General features: G+C 36.4%; 1 protein-coding gene across 2 annotated transcripts in view; it reads right to left on the minus strand.

The window, feature by feature from the left end:
- LOC114481069 (adenosine kinase-like) overlaps positions 1-20,078 on the minus strand; it is a 142,121-nt gene continuing 122,043 nt past the window's right edge. For both annotated transcript variants that reach the window (XM_028475433.1, XM_028475434.1), the window contains exons 8-11: positions 19,406-19,441; positions 13,597-13,720; positions 1,937-2,023; positions 1-426 (exon numbers count right to left, since the gene is read on the minus strand). In XM_028475433.1, the coding sequence (XP_028331234.1) occupies positions 302-426; positions 1,937-2,023; positions 13,597-13,720; positions 19,406-19,441 (372 nt within the window). In that variant the 3' untranslated portion in view covers positions 1-301. The remainder of the gene's footprint in view (positions 427-1,936; positions 2,024-13,596; positions 13,721-19,405; positions 19,442-20,078) is intronic.

The following is a 20,078-nucleotide window of genomic DNA, read 5'->3' on the forward strand; positions in this document are numbered from 1 at the left end:
CATGTTTTTATACTTTTACTTAAAGCAATTCCCAAAACTCAGGAGCAAGATTTCAGACTTTAAAAGCATAAACAAAATTTGACACTTATCATTGGTTTATATTATAATAAGGCATCTGTGTTGAATATTGAGGCTTGATTTAAGCTTCAAGCAGCAATTAGTCCCAGACCTGGAGAAAGTAAATAGATTTTGTTCTTCCTTTTTTTTTTTTTTTTTTTTTTTTTTTTTTTAACATAAAATCCAGAAGTGATTCGTGGAGAAGAATCTCGTGGTAAACTGTGTGCGTCAGAATTCCACTGCATCATTGGAACTCAGGTTTCTCCGGGAAGGTACATCCAACCCGTCGGATGATAACGTTGGCTGCGTAGTGCCCCGCCCGGATGCATTCCTCCAATCCCTGCTCTTTAACCAACGCAGACAGAAAACCTGCGTAGAGAAAAAAATCAGGGTTGGAGTCAATTACATTTTTCTATTACAATTACACCTTCAATTATGATTACGGTAACCTGCATTTTCTTTACAATTACAAATACATTTGAATTACTATTTTTTTTTCCACCTGAAAGTGGATTACAATTGTGTTCTCAATTACTAAATTTCAATTACAATTTCACTAACTTTTATTGTGGTGATTATGTGTGGTTTTGTGTGTACACGATGTCATTTTAGCATCTTTACATTTTAGTGCATTAATTATAATATGTTATGGAAACGTCCAACAAGGGACAAGAGGTGGAATTTAGCAATAATTATTAACTCTTTGTGCAAAACATCAGTTACATTCACACTATTGTAACTGTAACATTGTATCATCTCTATTAAAAAAATTAAAAATAAAATAAAATCTATTACATCTTATCTTTAACTACTGTAACCATTACCATCTGTATGGGTGTGAATATTCACTGACAGGTCGTGAGAAAACTTGATCTGAAACATATTTTAATAATTGTTAACTTGATATTGTGTAAGCCATTGAACGGTTTTGCACTTAATCAAATAATTGACTATTTTTTTATAGAATTTTCATAATTAAAATGACAAAGTCAACCACAATAGTGAGGATGCAGGTGCTGGCACATGTCGCATTGCATTAGCTTAGCATTAGCTAGCAGTAGCAGAAATTTGTATTAGCATTAGCTAGCATTAGCATTAACTAACATTAGCATTAGCTAGCATTAACATTAACTAGCATTAGCATTATTTGGATTAGAAATAACCTTAGCATCAGCATTGGTTAGCATTAGCATAGCCAAACAATAACATTAACCTAGCATTAGCATCAGCCTAACCTTAGCATAAGCCGAGCAATATCATTAAATGAGCATTAGCACTAACATTAACCTAGCATTAACATTAAACTGGTGTTAGCGTTTGTCTGGCATTAGCATTAAACTACTTTTAGGATTAGCCTAACGTTAACATTAGCCTAGCATTAGCACTAACCTGGCATTAGCTGAAAAAGGTTGAAATCGGTTTAAAAAGTTAAAAGAAAGGTGAAAAAAATGAAAGAAAAAATGTAATAAGTTTAAAAGTTACAAATAATGAGTTTTGAACGCTTATTTGTCAAAATCGGACAAACGGTGTAGGAGGAGTTAACACAGACGGAAAAAAAAACCTCCTGTATCATCACTCGCTATCTGAACTCAATTACAATTACGATTATAATTCCACTATAATTGTAATTAATGATCAATGACCCCTAACCCTGGAGATCATCATGTGTCCATGAATGGTTTCCACAGGTTCAGGAAGTTATTTCTCCCACAATGGCTGTAAATGGATGTATTTTTCTAAAATCACAGAGTAAAAGCCAGCGGGCTGAATGTCACCATCATAAAACGTGGAGGCATTAGTTGGTTACGCAGCTCGCTGTTATCAAAGGTTAATTGGGAACGCCTGCTGGAAACAAGCTGTGCCGTTGATAATGTCGCACCTCCGACAAACGCGTCTCCAGCTCCGTTAGTGTCCACGATGTCGTTCTGGTCGATGTCCATAACAGGGAACGCGGTCACTTTCCCACCTGTGGGGGGGGGGGGGACATTCACCATGTTAGTTAAAAAGCATTGGTGGAGTTTTCGTACACTAAGCCTTTAGCCTGATATCATTTCACAAGGATTTAGAATTATTTTGGAATTTTATTTTGGCAGAATAAACGACACTCAATTGTGGAATTCTTCAGCCAAAAGGATGTAGGATGAAGTATTTACCCTATCAAAATAAAACATAACAAGGTTCTCTAGAATCAGGTTTTTAACATATTACTATTTTTACAATATACATTCAATATATATTCTGCACAAGCTTAAATCTATGGACACAGGTCAGATAGTAGAGCCCAGAGCTCTCAGTAACCATGGTGATGCTGCTTTTAGTTGTTATGCTGCAAAGAAGTGGAACAAACTGCAGCAGAACTGAAGTCAGCATCACATGTGAACATTTTTAAATCAAAGTTAAAGGAACTTTTTTTCTCTACTGCGTATGAGGGAGATTTTTGGTCATGTTGATGATGATGTAATGTGTTTGTTGATGATTTTAAATATTTTTACTGCTGATGTAAATGTTCTTTTTTTTGTATTTTTGTTGGTGAAGCTTGAGACAAATAAAGAAACAAAATAATTCAACTCCTATCGAGCAGAAATTGGCCCACTGGACCTTTTAAGTCAGGATTACAAACTGTGAGTACAGTTAATAATAACTCCTGACTTTAAACAACACGAGGAACTAACTTTGAAAACATGAACTATCTGCTCTACTGTAGACGTTGCACTCTGTTGTCTCTTCATCTTCTCATCTTTTATTTAATTTTTTCTGCCAGAGTAAATCTTTATATGATTCATGACGGCAGCTCTTTAAAGCTGTGCCTCGACTCAGCATATTTCAATTAACTAACAAGGCAGCAGAATGTATAATTTAGTCTTTATTTCCGTGAACACTACTGCCATTTATTACTTTATCACTCTTATGTGCCTTTTAATTTTCTTAAATGCTCCGTACAAACCAACTCTAACACTATCTTGATGAAAGCGTTCACTGCACAATAATCTTTGCCTCTTATGTTGCGAGACTAGAAACTAATAAGGAAACTCCTTCAGAGGTTTTAGTTTTGTTTTTACTGAAAGAAAAGTGCGGTATAGAGTTGTGGTTTGGTACATTACATACCACAACTTTAATTTCCTGTGACAAAGAGGTGTTATTTTAAAGCTATGATATAAAATCCAAACCTATTTTACAACTTATTTAAACAGATTTTCTGTGTTGGATGGTATATGAGTGTTTTTTTTTTGTTAAAGTTAGAGAATCATTCATCTCAAACAGAATAACGACTTCCACCAGTAACCATGACAACCTCTTGGTTTTTTTTTTTCCTATTTGATTTGAAGTTCTCCTAAAATAAGTACGTAGTAGGAATGTTTGAGCAGAACTTTATGAAGACAGGTTGTGAGGAACTTTAACCATCTGTTGTGTAAGGCATGTATAAAACGATGTATAATTGCATGTTCGCAGTGGCAAAAGGGACGCATTTGGGTTTTTTTTTTTGCACATAAACAAAAGTATGTAGAAGCTATTGAAAACATGCACGTACACAGGGAAATTACCCTCGTCTGTGCAGAAGTTAAAAAAAATGTGCAAACTTATGCAAAAACAGCATAGCATGTAAAGAAAAAGCACAAACTCTTCATTTATGAACTGGAAGGTAATTAACTTTTCAACGTTAAACAAAACTTTTCTTGTTCGGTTTCTTGTAAATTTAAAACAATGCAAAAAAATAGTTTCGATATCAGGGTTCCTACAGCTTTAGTCACTTTTTATGGCCATTTGAAAGCAAATTTAAGACCATATTTACAGTAAACATAATTGGGGGAAAAAATGGGGGTTAAATACACAATAAAACAGACTAAAATAATCAAAATCATTCCAAATACTCAAGATAACTATAAAAAAAAAAATAGCCAGAAATCTATAAAACAACAAAAATACAAAAAATAAAAACTATTAAGAAAAATCTTTGTTGGAAAGTCAATTATTGTTGTTTTTAAATTAGTTTTTTTTAAACTAATGGTACCATTTATTTTGAAATGTGAGAACAATTATAATCATAAATTCATAATTATAGTGTGTTCAAATTTAAGACTTTTGAAACATTGATTCAAGATATTTTAATGACAATTGACGCCTTATTTTGAGATTTAAGACTTTTTAAGGATCAGCGTGGTTTTCATTTCTAAGAATCCCACGAATGAGGCGCTTTATAATCTCCGGTGGAATATATTGGTTTAATTATCTGCAGCAAAAGCACTTCAAAGAGAGTTAAAAGGAAGGAGTACTTAAAAAAAATAAAATAAATAATAATCCAACGGATGACAAAGTCTGGAGGTGTAGAAGGACATTAAATCAGCAGCTTATGTCAGAATTGTCGCGCACGCACACACACGCACGCACACACGCACGCACACACACACAATCTTCAAACAATCTGAAAGCTCTGGTGCAGACGTGAACATTGGGAAAAGGTGCAGGAGACAAAAGACTGACATGTGGATAAAAGGAACAGGAGGGGGGCTGGCAGACCTCTTATTGGGGAGGGGGGAAAGGTTGGGAGTTTAATGAGGCTCCCTGCTAATGTAACAAGGGCTCACGGAATATGTGACAAATCCACTTTATGAATTTTTGAATACAATGCTGTCCTCCAACTAAAGATACACAACCTTCTGCTGAGCATATACGTTCACCATCTGATGTTAAAGGGGCGGTATTATGAAAAAAACACTTAATAATGGTTTTGTTACAGTGACATACAGTACTGTACATCCTTTAACCTCATTCAGAGAAACAAAGTCGAAAAAGTTCTGTTTTTTTGTAAAAAGCAGCTCCAAACAGGCCAGTTAGATTTTTCTTGCATTGTGACATCACATGGCGTAAACTGGCTCCTCCTACCCTATAAAAATGTGAGCTCCTCCCTCTCAAACTACCTCACAACTAAAACAAACACTGCGGTTTAATATAGAATATACGTTATACTTTGTCATATATGTAAAGCTACAAACACTAAATGTGTTCTCTGCATTTAGCACCCAGGGAGGGGTTCCATTTTTAGTAACCGTTGTATCGCCTTGTATCACCTTTGACTTGATCTGACATGTTTGTGACCCAATGCAACGCAGCGGTTGGACAAAACAGTAGACTATTGTCTTAAATGCACTATTCCTATAATAAGTAGTGTTGAGGAGGAGAAGAAAGCGACGAAGCAGTCGAGAGTTTTAAACAGCTGACAGACTCCGCTGCTGATGTGATAAACACACCGTGGAACAGCGTTTGTCTGACTCACAATCACAATAGCCTCTTAAACATCCATGTGTTTTACTGTAATGTGCAGTTTTTTTTGTGTGGATAGCAAAAGAAAGTCGCTAGTGATCAGCTGTTGTGTGGAGTCAGGGTCTATAGACACGCCCACTCATGCATATGCATGAAAGCCCCAAACCAGCCTGTTTTTAGAAGCGTCATTAAAGTGACTTTTCAGAGGCTAAAACTCTAGAAAACAGGTGAGTTTGGGAAAATAAACCTCAAATAATATGTTGTTGGGGAGATGAGTGAGAAATAGCATAATACTGGACCTTTAAGGGAATTACTGCGTCAGAGAGAAACCTGTTGGAAAAAGACGTCTTTGAAGAGTTGAGTGCGACTCTGTGACCAAGATCTATCAAATTAGAAATTAGATTTTTTTTTTTTTTAAAACACCTATAGGTTTAAAAACACAACATTTCCTCAAGAATCTGCCGATAAAAAGCAGAAAAAAAAACAATTTCTTAATTAATGGAAGAGATGAATCTCAACAATCGTCCTCCCACTCAAAATGATTAATCATGCAAGAAAAGAACGTGTAAATAATCAATTACAGTTTGTCAGTAGCGACGCAGTAAGATAAGACATCCGATGTGGTTGTGTTTCAACAATACACAAAAGTGGTTATGAAAAAAAAAAGTAACAGATGCTGGAAATATGCTGCTGTTGTTCAGTCATTGGAAAAAGAAAAAAAAAGATTCAAAAAAGAATGAGGCGTAGGTATGTTGAGAAAAAGGTCGTCCAATATGAAATGAGTCAGACGTCTTTAAACAGACTCTTATCGAGGCAGTTAGCGCTTCTGTTTTTGGGATCCCATTAAAAGCAACTGATTGAATTGCGTTCCTTTTTCTTTAATATACATTAAGGTTTTCATGCCTTTAGTCGTATTAGCAGTTTGACTGCTACGTTCTTCCTTTTTCTCTACTTAACTTTACTAGTGCCTGCAGAAATTTTTTGTCTTGTAATCAAGACTGAATCCAAATTAGTGTTCGCGCAATATTCACTTCAGTTAATTGCTGTGCTTTGTGTGTGTGTGTGTGTGTGAGGGGAAAACCAATTTCTCTAGTTGGAGAAATCCACTGTTATTGTTAACAAATATTCTCTTTGCCAGATATTCACAGTTATCTTGATACGTGATCCTGATTTTTTCATGTTTCTTTTGTATTTTTCTGTACTTTAGTTGTCATTTTCTGTAATTTTGTGTATAACTGTTGACTTTTTCTTCATTTTTGTAGTATTTTCTGTGTTTTTCTCTTGTCTTTTACTGTATTTTCCTGCATGGTTGTAATTCTTTGTATTTTTTATGTATTCTTGCTCTTGTTTTGTGTATTTTTCTGTCATTTTGTACATTTAATTTGGGGGCCGCAAAAAGTTAAACTGAGAGCCGCATGTGGCCCCCTGGCGTGACGTTGTGTCACAGACACGTCAGATCAAGTCAAAGGTGATACAAGGCGATATAACGGTTACTAAAAATGGAACCCCTCCCTGGGTGCTAAATACAGAGAACACATTAGTGTATGTAGCTTTTCGTATATTCTATATTAAACCGCAGTGTTTGTTTTAGCTGTGAGGTAGTTTGAGAGGGAGCAGCTTACATTCTTATAGGGTAGGAGGAGCCAGGATTGTCAGGAGGAGGAGTTTCCGTGATGTGACGTCACAACGTGAGAAAAATCAACTGTCCCGTTAGGAGCTGACTTTTTACAACATGTGGAATAACAAGGGAGGAAGTAAACAGAACGTTTTCAACTCTGTCCCTCTGAATGAGGCCAAAGGCATGTATAAATATCTCACTGTAGCAAAACCATTATAAAGAGATTATTTTCATAATACTGCCCGTTTAAAATTTGCACATGACTTTTCAGCACAGAAACATGTCGAGCTGATCGGGTCATTGAGGGCAGGAAAATGTTATTGATGACATTTGCAGAACGTTCCCGTTCTCGTCCTGGACATATGGCACATAAGACATTCAACATTCCTCATTCTTCATGGACAGGGCTTGTATTCTGCTGCCAGGGGAAAGTTCACACCACCCCATTGATGCAAATTATTAAATTTGACTGACATGTTAACTCAAGTTACAGTGCAGCAATTCTCCAGCTGCTTGTAACAAAGATCTCATTGGCAGAAATCCGTCATGGAAATGGCAATAAAAGAAGAAGAGGAGAACATATAGACCTCTGCCAAAAACTCTCAGACTGAAATCCTGTCACACTTTAGCTGTAATGAGAAGTGTCACTTTATGTTTTGTTATGAATTAATGTCTGCTGCTTTTATTTTCCTAAAAATACCACACTGTTGCAGATTGGGCTTTTCTTTTGACGGGTCACCTACACCTGAAAACTAGAAATAGAATAAACATGTGACCAAACCCACAGAGTGGGAGTTAAATATTCCCCTCCAGTGTGCACTAATTGTGAGCTTTTGTTCATACATTCTTACATTTCTTTCATTACAACACTTGAATGGTGGTGATTAAACCTAAGTCATTGTTTAATCAGACGTCTCTTAAACAAGTATCAATTAAGTCCTTTATTATTGGCTATTCTTTATAACAATGACGAATCATAGAAAAGCAGAGACTGAGAAATTTTACGCTTTAAATTAAGTGACTGAACACGGGAAAAAAAAAAAAAAAAAAGTCGACCCCTGGTTTAGTGGAAAATGAGCATAAGGAGCATTGTTTTGACTTTAAAATTAGTACGTGTTATTCCTGGTAACGTTCCAACTCTCCGTATTGCGGATTTGACAGAAAGCAGCTTGATCAATTAGCTAGCAGGTCATTAAAGTTAACGCTAATGCTGTCACACTATATCATCTGCACTAGTCACACAATTAATGCATCATTTAAAGAACCACGAGCTGTCCAGGGACTGGGAATTGTCCACGGATATTTACCTGGAATCCACCAACTAGAGGCCAGAGCGCAGTTTAAGTACGACGTGCTCACTTGAGAAACTTCCCTGAGAATACTTCTCCTGGAAAGATATTTGTGTTGCATTTCAGCCAAGACCCGAGCCTCCGAGAGGGAAAACAACCACTTTCTTGGCAAACGTGACGGGTTAGAAGCAAGATGACATTCAATCTGTTTCCCTATCATAACCACCATCTTTGTTCACAATTGAGTTATAAAAAAAAATAAAAAAATAAAAACAACAGCACATATGCCTGTAATTAAAACAAACACAGGCAAAAGATCATCGTCAACAATTTGCCTTTCAGGGAGTCATGAAAGAATTACTTTAGCACAAAATGCCAAGAAACAAAAGGACAAATAAAGCTAAGCACCAAATATCCACCTTCCATTATCTGGACCAGTGTTTCTCAAATGGGGGTACGTGTACCCCTAGGGGTACGCTATGGTACTACAGGGGGTACTTGAGAGAGAGAAAGTGGAAAATGAACAAACAACTATGTTAAAAATATGGGATTTTGTAATGTTTATTTTTTAGTTAAAAAGCAATATCATATATGGAATATCATTGTTTGATTTGTTGCAACAACAAAGCATGAATAGCAGTTGTAAAAGATAGTAATAACTTTATTAGATGTTAAATATTGACATAATTCACATATTGGACTGTCACCAAGTTAGTTCGATACAGAGGGTACTAGAGAGTGAGAAATTAGCTAATTAAAACGTTAAAAATATGGTGTTTTACAATGTTTATTTTTAGTTAAAAATGATAATTATAATAATGATAATGACAATTATCTTGATTAGAACATGAACTGAAAATACAAAAGTCAGTCTTGGTCCTTCATCAGGAGGGGGATGACCAGAAATAATAACAACTATAAAAATACATTTTTCATTCACCTATTTACAATGAGATTCTTTAAAATGTGTTATCACTCATTCATTCCATCATTATGATCTATAGTTTTTTTTTTATTGAATTCTGAGCAACTTGTTGAAGTCGAACACATGCGGCTCTCGGTCTAACTTTATGCGGTCCTCAAAGTAAATGTACAAAATGACAGAAAAATACACAAAACAAGAACAAGAACACATTAAAAAATACAAAGAATTACAACATTGCAGGAAAATACAGTAAAAGACCAAAGAAAAACACAGAAAATACTGCAAAAACACACAAATCTACTCAAAAATGAACAAATTGACAAAAGTAATACACAAAATTACTCAAAAAAATATACAAAATGACAACAAAAGTTCACAAAAAGACAAGAAAAACATGGAAAATGACTCTGCAAACCCACAGTACTAACAAACAAGCCAAACTACAACAGAAATACACAAAAAATACTCAAAAATGCAAAATGACAGCACAGATACACAATATGAATCCAAAAAACATATTTTACAGGAAAAATACACTAAAAGACAACAGAAATGCACTAAATGCTTCACAACGAGCAAGACAACAACAAACATACACAGAATGACGGAAAAACACACAAAATTACTATAAAAACTCTTATTATTGTAAATGCTGAGTCATGAATGTTGATCATGTGACCCTCTGATCAAACAAACACACTGTGATAAAAGTTGTAATGAAATGCGGTATCCGGATGCGATCTGGAAGAAACAACGTTGGGTAACTGAGGAACCAACGTAACATAAGTGAGTTAAACCTAATACAGATCAGTCAACCCTAGACAACCACTGGCTAATGATTATTTATTAGATCTCATCACTAAGCTTCAGAACACAATGCTCTTAATTACTGGAACTGTTATAATGGGTGCATAAGCAAAAGCCCTGAGTCATTCAGGAGGCAGTGGCAGTTTAATAAAGGGCCGTATCCCCCAGCTCCCGTCTCTTAGAATGCACTCGTGAAGCAGTGAAAATGAAAAGATCTAAATGAAGGACAGGAAAAAAATGAACATTGACAAAGTGACATCTCTTTTTAGAGAAACCAAGCACAAGGGGAGGAATTCTCCCGTCCTTAATTACTATGAAATGGTATTACGGGACATGCAGAGGCTGGCAAATGATCAAATTCTGACAGTGGGACAAATTGCAAACACAATGAGAGATCAAGTTTATTAGAGTTCCGCCTCCGGGAAATGAAAATCTTTAATTCTCTTTTTACAATGACATTTATTTGGCTGGCATGAATAGCAATGTTCACACAAAGGAACACACACAAGTTGTGCAGCAGCGAACACTGTAACTGTTCCTCAGCAATGATAGCGCACTCAATGACATTTATCATGTTTGCCTTTGTAGATGACATCTAAAACACATTGTCTTTCATCCAGCCGGCATTCATCATGTATTTTATATAAAGTTCACAGCGACGCGCTGCTGTGTCTTCATGCAGGAGCAATGAGGGAAGCAGGCGGGATTTATCAATCACCTCCTGCACAATGGATGGATTCTCGTTCTCTTTAACTTTCAAGCTGCTTCTTAAAGATTTCTTTTCAAATCGTCATGAAAGGAATTTCACTTCCAAGTTTTTTTTTTTTTATTCCAGGGGCAAAAAAACTCTCTAAGAAAGTTCAATTAAATTGGGAGCTGATAACTGGTAATAATAATAGGTTATTCAGATTTATTATATCTCATTACAATGTATATGAGAGTCGTTCAACGCTTGTTTTTTAAATTCAATGAAGCCCTAAAATTTAAAACCAACTGACCATAAGAAATAGTGTTAAACTAAATAATACAGTATGTTCCTGATCCCAAATTTTATACATTTAAAACTGATCAGAATCAAATGTTTTAGCAACTGATGCAAAAAAAAAAGGAGGAAAAAAAACTCTTCAAAACTTTGTTTTTTGATTCAAAAACCAATGTTAGGTTCTTTATTTGTACAAATTGTTGGATTGCAATAGTTCTTCACCCAAAAGTGCTATATTAAGTTTATTATTACTATTATATGAATACATTGGCATTTTACCTGCCTTAATAAAGCTAATGCTCACTACTAGGAAATATTGCCTAATCACGCAACAATGCCAGCAAAATAATTTAAGCTATTAGTGCAGTTAAGCTTTTGCAACACATTTCAACCCAAAACGCAGCAGTATTTCACACCAGCTGCTTCACATATGGCTGCATAAAAATACATCTGTGGCAACAAAAAACTATTTTAGCAAACATGTTTTGATTATACATGATTAACTTTATGTTTATGAAGTTATTTTTTAATTTAGTTACACGTTTAATATCATTTAAAGAACGTGAAGAGGTGTACGCCAGTGAACACACACTGTATTAAATTAATGTTCAGGTGCTTGGTTAAATATAGATTTATTTGCTACATGTAATAATATTGTTAATGTTTTGGGTTTTTTCCAGACTACTTTTGGTCCTTCTGTTGGTGAAAAATGACTTTTCTTTTCTTAATTAGTTAAGGTGGGATGATATATTGTGCAATATTGTTATTTTGTATTCCTATTGATTTGAGAAGGTCATACCTAGAGTAAGTATAGCCAGAGTTAAAGTCAAATAAAGTTATTTTTCCAACTGTAGATCATTTTATCTTTTTTTTTTACCAAAATAACTTAATGTATTGTTACTGTGAGCCCGTATCGTCTACAATCAATGAGGATTAACGGAGGAGTAGTCATTTGAAAAATGGGGCCCCTGTGGCACATACGGAGTAATGGGCACCATTTATATATTGGTATGTGTAAATAATTCGGTACCACCAACTGTCGCAATATTTGACTCACAAATAAATGAGAAAACTACTTAAATGGAAATTGCTGAAAAAAATTGCCGGGCCCCTAATTGAATTATGTGAGGCATAATCATAATCTACGTTGAATTGCCTTTGAAGCGATATATCACACGACTATGTTCCAATAAATTTGAAAATTACCGTTTTAAAAAAGGGCTCCATTGAAAAATGGGGCCCCCTGGTGCCCCCGTGACACATACTGAGTAATGGGCCCCATTTATATATTGGTATGTGCTAATGCTTCAGTACCACCAACGGTTGTAATATTTGACTCGCAAATAAATGAGAAATCGACTTTATTTTTTTTTTCGACTTTCGGGCTCTGAGTGTCAATGCGTACACATCCATTGATCATAGTTCCCAAATTTCAGCCCAATCTGTTCGAGAATAACAAAGGAGTAGTGATTTTAACTCGTGTACACAACAACAACAAGAACAACAACAAAGTGAAGGTGTTTTGAGTCTGGTAGCCCCGCCCTAAAAAGCTGACACGCAGACGTGGGGCAGTGAGGATGTGAATTCATGTGAAGATGGAAACTCGTCCGCTGAAACTTATCAGAATACACGGAAACCTCCGTTAACATGAGTACAGCAGCCCTCGTACCTGCCCGTTCTGATTGGCTGAATCGTTTGAAGGGCACCCTCATCAGCCAATAGAGTGCGGCCTATGTGACGACGGTACGGCCTTTCTGGAAAATTGCAAAATGACTGGAATGCGGCCAATACAGCGGTGCGTTCAATAGCCCAGAAAATACACTAAGTAGTTGTAGGTAAAACAGGAAAATAAAGTGAGTTTTATTTCACCTTTTGTACAAACATTGAACGCGTGTAAAAACTGTCTGACAGCAATAGCGGTCGTGCTGTTGCAGTGTGTCTCTGCAGTCACAGATGATGAGCGATATGTCTGATTCTTTTACCGGAGGCCAATCTCTCTCCATGCACGACTAGTTTAAACTGAACAGAAAGGGCAATGAGCAGAGACGCCCTATGGCTCGGAGCAAAGACTAAAGTTCCCAGCAGTAATCGGAAACGCGCGTCTCTATTTTGCACTGTTTCAAACCTGCAAAGTTATGATGACACTGCCTTTTAGCGTCCAACCAATAAATACACACTGTATCAAAGGAAAATCGATTGATTTAAGGGGGGTGGGGGAGCTCAGAGGACTGTTCCCCAAAGTCACTCCACCAGCATTTTGAGAAAAAGTGGCCGGATGCAAAGAAGTGAAGCATTAAAAATTGCTGAGGACTGGCCTGGAGTCTGTCCAAGACAAAGTTATAAGTACTTCACAAATCAATGCCTGCTCTCTGAATCCCCCACACTTCTTTTATGCTCTGAAATGACAGAATGTAGTGCAAGCATTCTTTTTTTAACATCTGGTGTCAATATTGGAGCTTAACTTCAAAGAAATTACTGATAGCATTCAGCTCTACCCAGTCAGCGATCTACCATCTATAAAGCTATGCTCTGCAGCTCTGAGATATGAGGCTTAAACCTGGGGTAAAAATGCCTAAAAGTGGGGTCAAAGTTGGAAGAGGTTTTAAGTAGGAAAACGTGTTGAAAAGCTGAGTCAAAGCCAAAACAAAGGATGGCCTACCGACTGTTGCCACGGTGTCATCCTTGCCCTGGGTGAAGACCACCACCCGCTGCCTCTTTGTGTTCACCTTGGGGAGTTCTTGGGTCTTCTTTGCAATCTCTGCAATGTCATCCATCTGTTCCATCTGTTAAAGAGGCAGAGCGTGGGGTGAGTATGTTAAGCACAGTGACGGCGTCATGAAGAGCGGTTTCTGAAGAGTTAATCAAAGAGCACGAGTGGGACTGTGAAGGGTCAGATTTGTCCAATCCTGGCAGACGGATCAAGCGATAATGAAACCAAATGAGGTATGGAGCATTTGAACTAGATCAATAGCAGCACTCGATGGTGCTTCAATGCAGTTACAGTAGCTGCAAAATATTGGAATATCGTATTCCCTAAGTGAGATGAAAATTGGCGTGTGAAGATATGTTGTCAGATAAAGCTTTTTTCCCTGAGTTGAAGGGATAGGTGATGCGTGTACTATATCATTCTCTTCCTGAAACAGGACATCTCTGCTCAGCATCTGCACAGAATGGGTATTCTCGCCTGGAGACGACAGAACTCTCTGGAGTGCTTGCCTTTGATCATGAGAGGGATAAAAAACCCACACCCGTCAGTGGTACTTTATTATTAACTCATCATGATGTACTATGAGCAGGTAGAATGTCTTTATCGCTGTCTCGCAGTGGGACGGACTGCTCTTTCCGTAATGTAGCGCACTGAGGAACGTGCATTATGAATCGCAGATGCCTCGAGCGTCTGTATCAAAGCTACACTTTGTGCACCTTCAGGGTGAGCAAATGCTGTGATTATAAAAGCAATCAGAGAAGATAGGCTCCAACCCAATACTAGCAGCAATGCTGGCTCACTCAAACCAATGAGCTTTTACACTTCTAAATGCTTCCCAAACGTCCTTTAATCAGCCCTGAGAGGTCCACAGAGACCCGAGGCCGAGGAAAAACGGGTGCAACACTCTAAGTAAGTGCTAATGGCGAGGTTAATACAGAGGCTGTTAGCAGGTGATGGTGAAAAAAGAGCAATTTGTCACAGCGACTGGATGTAACCACAAGCACTCGTCCAGACACTGAATGCAAAAACCGCACGGAGCTTCGCCACGTTATCGCCCTGTGGTTTATGTTCTTTGACATTAAAAAAAAAAGGTGCTTGACTCACGTTGAGGAGCCGAGACTCAACGGAGCAGATGTGGAAGTTACAAACACTGCTGTTTCACCGGGTACACATAGATAACTGTCTACTACAGACATTAGCAATTGACGGCCCGGGGGCCACATGCGGCCCTTGGTCTAATTTCATGCATTTACGTTTACATCAAAGTAAACGTACAAAATGACAGAAAAATACACAAAATAAAAGCTAGAATACAGTAAATAATTACATCATTTAAGGAAAATACAATAAAAGATGAGAGAAAAACACAAAACTACAACAAAAAAGAACAAAACGACAACAGTAATACACAAAATTACTCAGAAAATATATATAAAATTACCAAAAAATGACAACAAAAGTACACAAGCAAAACGACAACAGAAATTCAAAAATTAGGTGTGTCCCAATCCGATATTGGTATCGGATATCGGTCCGATAGCCAGAAAATGAATATCGGATTTTATCGGATTGCATCTAAAATCTCCGATATATATTATATTTATTCAATTGTAGAATACTGTAGATATTATGTTGAAGGTTAAAATGTGTGCAACCAATAGGTTCATAATAAATGGGTCTGTTTTTCAATACGCAAGGCTGCAATATCGGTATCGTATCGGAAGTGAAAAAGCTGTATCGGGAAAAATTACCCCAAAACGCAAAATGACAGCACAAATACACAATATGATCCAAAAAACATATATTTTACATGAGACGAATACAACGAGCAAGAGAACAAACATACACAGAATGACAGAAAAACACACAAAACTACTATAAAACCTTTTTGTTCTTTGTATAAATCTGTGAATGGTTTGGTCCAGAATACATCAGTGACATGTTAGTCAGGTATGAACCCAGCAGGTCTCTCAGATCTATGAACACAGGTCAGATAGTGGAGCCCAGAGTTCACAGTAAACATGGTGATGCTGCTTTTAGTTGTTATGCTGCAAAGAAGTGGAACAAACTGCAGCAGAGCTGAAGTCAGCATCACATGTGAATATTTTTAAATCAAAGTTAAAGGCACTTTTTTTCTCTACTGCGTATCATTGAGAGAGAGATTTATGGTCATGTTGTTGATGTCATGTGCTTTTTGAAGATTTTACTGATGATTTTAATTGATTTTACTGGTGATTTTAATTGATTTTAATTGATTTTACTGGTGATTTTAATTGTTCGTATTGATTTTTAACAATTGAATGTTTTATCATGTAAAGCACATTGAGTTGCCTTGTGTATGAAATGCGCTATACAAATAAATTTGCCTTGCCTTGCCTTTCCTGTATGAATGCTCAGATCGCTCACTATTCTAAATGCTGAGTCATGAATGTTGATCACGTGACCCTCCGATCAAACAAACAAACATTTTTTTGGCCCCCCGCTGTGATAAAAGTTGCCCACCTCTGCTCTACTCTCTCTGCCTTGCAGGAACACTTACCTGGCAACATCCTCAGGTTAGAAACATTCACGCAAGCCCCAAAACTAACGGATCGACAAACGATACAGACACTTTGCTTTACTGCTGACAAATGGAAATATTTACTATCTGGGGGCAATTGATCAGACAAAAATCAACGCGCCGTGAAATATGAAAGCCATACAAGGGTGGTAAATAGTGTTTCACTGTTGAAACCAGTAGAAAGTGATCATCTCCACTGCATGCTGCTTTCAGACACACTGCAACGGGAGAGATTGAATTAGCGCTGTGATGCAGACAGCTCTTTGAGCATTTAAAGGAAACAGATCACAATCAGGCGACTGTGCTCAGATCCTGCTGATTGCTGTTTGGGAGAGGACAAGCCTTTTATCTCCTGTTTTAACTGAAGAAACGCTGCCGTCACTTCTGCTACTCATCAATCACACAGCAATAGCGTGTTTAAAGATACATTAAGGAAGTGGTTCCCAAACTCTCCATCGTCCCGTACCCTTTAAGACATTTAACCTGAACCCATGTACCTCCTACTGCTGAAAACCCAAAAACATCATAATACAATGTAGCTCTACAGTCACATTTGTCTCTGAATTTTACCTATCCTGTTGAGGAATATATAATAAAAAACAATAATTATCTGTCAGCACACAAAAAAATATCTTGTTCAGAATTATCACTTTTTTTTGCTGTATTTCATTAATTAGCGTACTAGCATTAATATGGGGCGCTGACTGTAAAGTTGCATATGCTAAAATAAACGACAACATTTATCAATAAACCACGTTTAAAATAAACCTATGTGAATTTTATGTGAACATTAAGATTTGTATTTAATATTTAACATTTAGATTTAACCTTAAGATTTTGATTGAATATTTAACATTTAGACTTAACATTTAGATTTGACATTTATATTTAATATTTAGACTTAATGTTAAGATTTAGATTTAATATTGAACATTTAGATTTGACATTTAGATTTAATATTTAGACTTAACATTAAGATTTAGATTTAATATTGAACATTTAGATTTGACATTTAGATTTAATATTTAGACTTAACATTAAGATTTAGATTTAATATTTAACATTTAGATTAAACCTACATTGTTTGTATAAATTACATTTTTAATGCAATGATTCTAAAAATGATAATACAAAATCAGATATGGGTTTAATTTTTATTTATTTTGATGCTACGCACAGTCCAGGAACACAGATCATATATATATATATATATATATATATATATATATATATATATATATATATATATATATATATATATATATATATATATATATATATATATATTAGTTAATTTGAAAATCACTTTCTAATTAGGGAAATAGCCCACTACTTACTACTTATAATTAATTATTTTGATTTTTCTGCCTTCCTTTTCCTTTACCCTTTTTTATATTGTAAAACAATTAAATAAACAACAACAAAGACAAACAGTTGCTAGCAAATGCTAATGGTTAGTAGAATTATTGATTAACTGATTAATTTATTATATTGCACACATATATAACATATATAACACTTTTACTTACTGTAGTATCCTTCACTACTTATCCATTAAACATTCTTTTTTTTCCAATTTTGGAACAGTGAGCGCTTTGGAAAATATTATTATATCAGATAATTTATTATTAGAAATATTTCGTTCTGTGCAATATTTATACTTTTATTATTCTGCAGTAGCATACTTCATACTTTGCAATATTTATATTTTATATTTCTGTAATAGTTTTACATTTCATACTGTGCAAATATTTATGATATATTTCTGCAATATCAATTCATAATTTACTATGATGGTACCTGTAAATAATACATGGCCCATCTTACCTTAATTAGAGTTACTTTTTTATATTCTTCTTCTGTGGTTTTTCTTTTTAGCTACGTGCACTTTAAGGTGAAGCCCAATAATTTGGTTGTACAATTGTATAATAACAATAAAGACATTCTGAAATATTAAAAAAAACACATTCCTGCTGTGATGTCATAAACTGTACATTGATAACGTGCATGTTGATAGGGTTGAAGTCTCCTTAGTGGATCACGAGAGAAGGGAGTGCAGCTTGTATAAGGAAAGGAAAATTGTCTTCAGACAACCATGAAGAAAACATCTTTGAACTCTAACCATCCAGAAGTGCAGCGAGTACAGTACAAACCACTGATGTTACCTGAGAAATCACATTCATCCAATGCAATTTCGCAGAGTGTTCTGCCAAATCAGGTTGACACGGAAAATGTCAAAGAATTGTAACTACTCGGAGAGTCTTTACTTTGCCCTTTGTGGGTTTTTTTTTTCTTTCTCCCTTTTCTGTCTTTTTTTCCAAGCGAGGCCCCTCCATTACCACCAGCACCCCCTCGCCACCTCCCTGCCTTCATCCTTTTCTCCTCTCTTAAACCTGTCACTGCCATCAGGATTGCATTTCTATTCCAGTCACGTTGATCACACTGTTAGTGATTCTGGATGACAATTATTCACACAGAGCAGAGCCACATTCGAGGCCGATCCGCTACTTCTGAAAGAGAGAAGCTACTTAAAATACCTGCGACCAAGTGATAAACACACATGCGGGCTATTTATGTATGTTTTTTTTTCTTCTGATTTTGCATTTAAATAGAAATGTGAGGAATATGCAAAGTACAGGAGTGGAAAAAAATAGACATTCATTAGCCGCTCGAGAGACAGGCCCCCACTTTACAATAAACACTGTACAGTCCGATGGGGTGACAAGCAGTGGAATCTTCATTTCCATAATCTAACACTACAGGTGGCTGTGATTTGGTTAGTAAAAGACTAGCCTGTGTCTCCGTAGTGTGCTGTAATGTAAAGGCAGTGAAAAGAAGACAGAGTATCATCACTGAGTGCAGCAAAAGATAATGAGGAAGCTTTTTAACCAGGCAACCTGATGAGCCCCAAGTCTGCAGAGAAAGGCTTGAAACCATGCCCAACTTCTCAGCTTCCCCGAGAGGCTTTTCAAAATTTAATAAATAACATCTGTAGGCGATGTTGGGTGCAGACCTAGCAGAGTGCGTCATAACAGAGAGCTGGCTGAACAAAGAAACCATGACGACTGCCAGGTTTCCATAGCAACTGCTGCAAGGCTAGAGAGTATAATAGCACATCAATCACTGTCCAAAAAGAACTTCATTATCAGCAAAAATAAACCTTTAGGATCTTTTTAAACGTGCAATTGCTGGTCAACTCACCTCAAAGCTCAGCTCTTTGGCAAAGGTGGCCGCCTCCTAGGGAAGAAACAAAACAGACACGCAGAAATGAGCAGTTAATTACAGTCACAAACGGAGCACACTGTCACACCTCACTCGTAAATTAAAGACATCTCATGCCCCTCTGCTCCCCACACAGGAAAATGTGTTATTGAGAATAAGCAACCTGAGCTAATGTGGTTCTGCCAGCTCCAGATTTAATAGGCGAGCAGCCCACCTATTTAAACTCCTGCTCAACAGCATCTGATTTTACCACAACAGCATGAGATAACAACACATCAGCCTCCAACCAGCGCTTAAACCATGAACGTGTGCTGGCATGTGGGAATCCCCAACACTGCAGACCAGAGGTCGGCAACTTTTATCACAGTGGGGTCAATAATCAGAAGGTCACATGATCAACATTCATGTCAACATTTAGAATAATGAGCAATCTGAGAATTAATACAGGAAAAAACAAAGACTTTTTATAGTAATTTTGTGTGTTTTTCAGTCATTCTGTGTATGTTTGTTGTTGACTTGCACATTATGAGGCATTGTGTGCATTTCTGTAGTTCTTTTTGTGTATTTTTGGAGTCATATTGTGTATTTGTGCTGTCATTTTGCATTTTTTGGAGTAAATTTTGTGTATTTCTGTTGTCGTTTTGCTTGTTTG

This window comes from Gouania willdenowi, chromosome 19 (assembly GCF_900634775.1).
Source record: "Gouania willdenowi chromosome 19, fGouWil2.1, whole genome shotgun sequence".
Taxonomy (NCBI): domain Eukaryota; kingdom Metazoa; phylum Chordata; class Actinopteri; order Blenniiformes; family Gobiesocidae; genus Gouania; species Gouania willdenowi.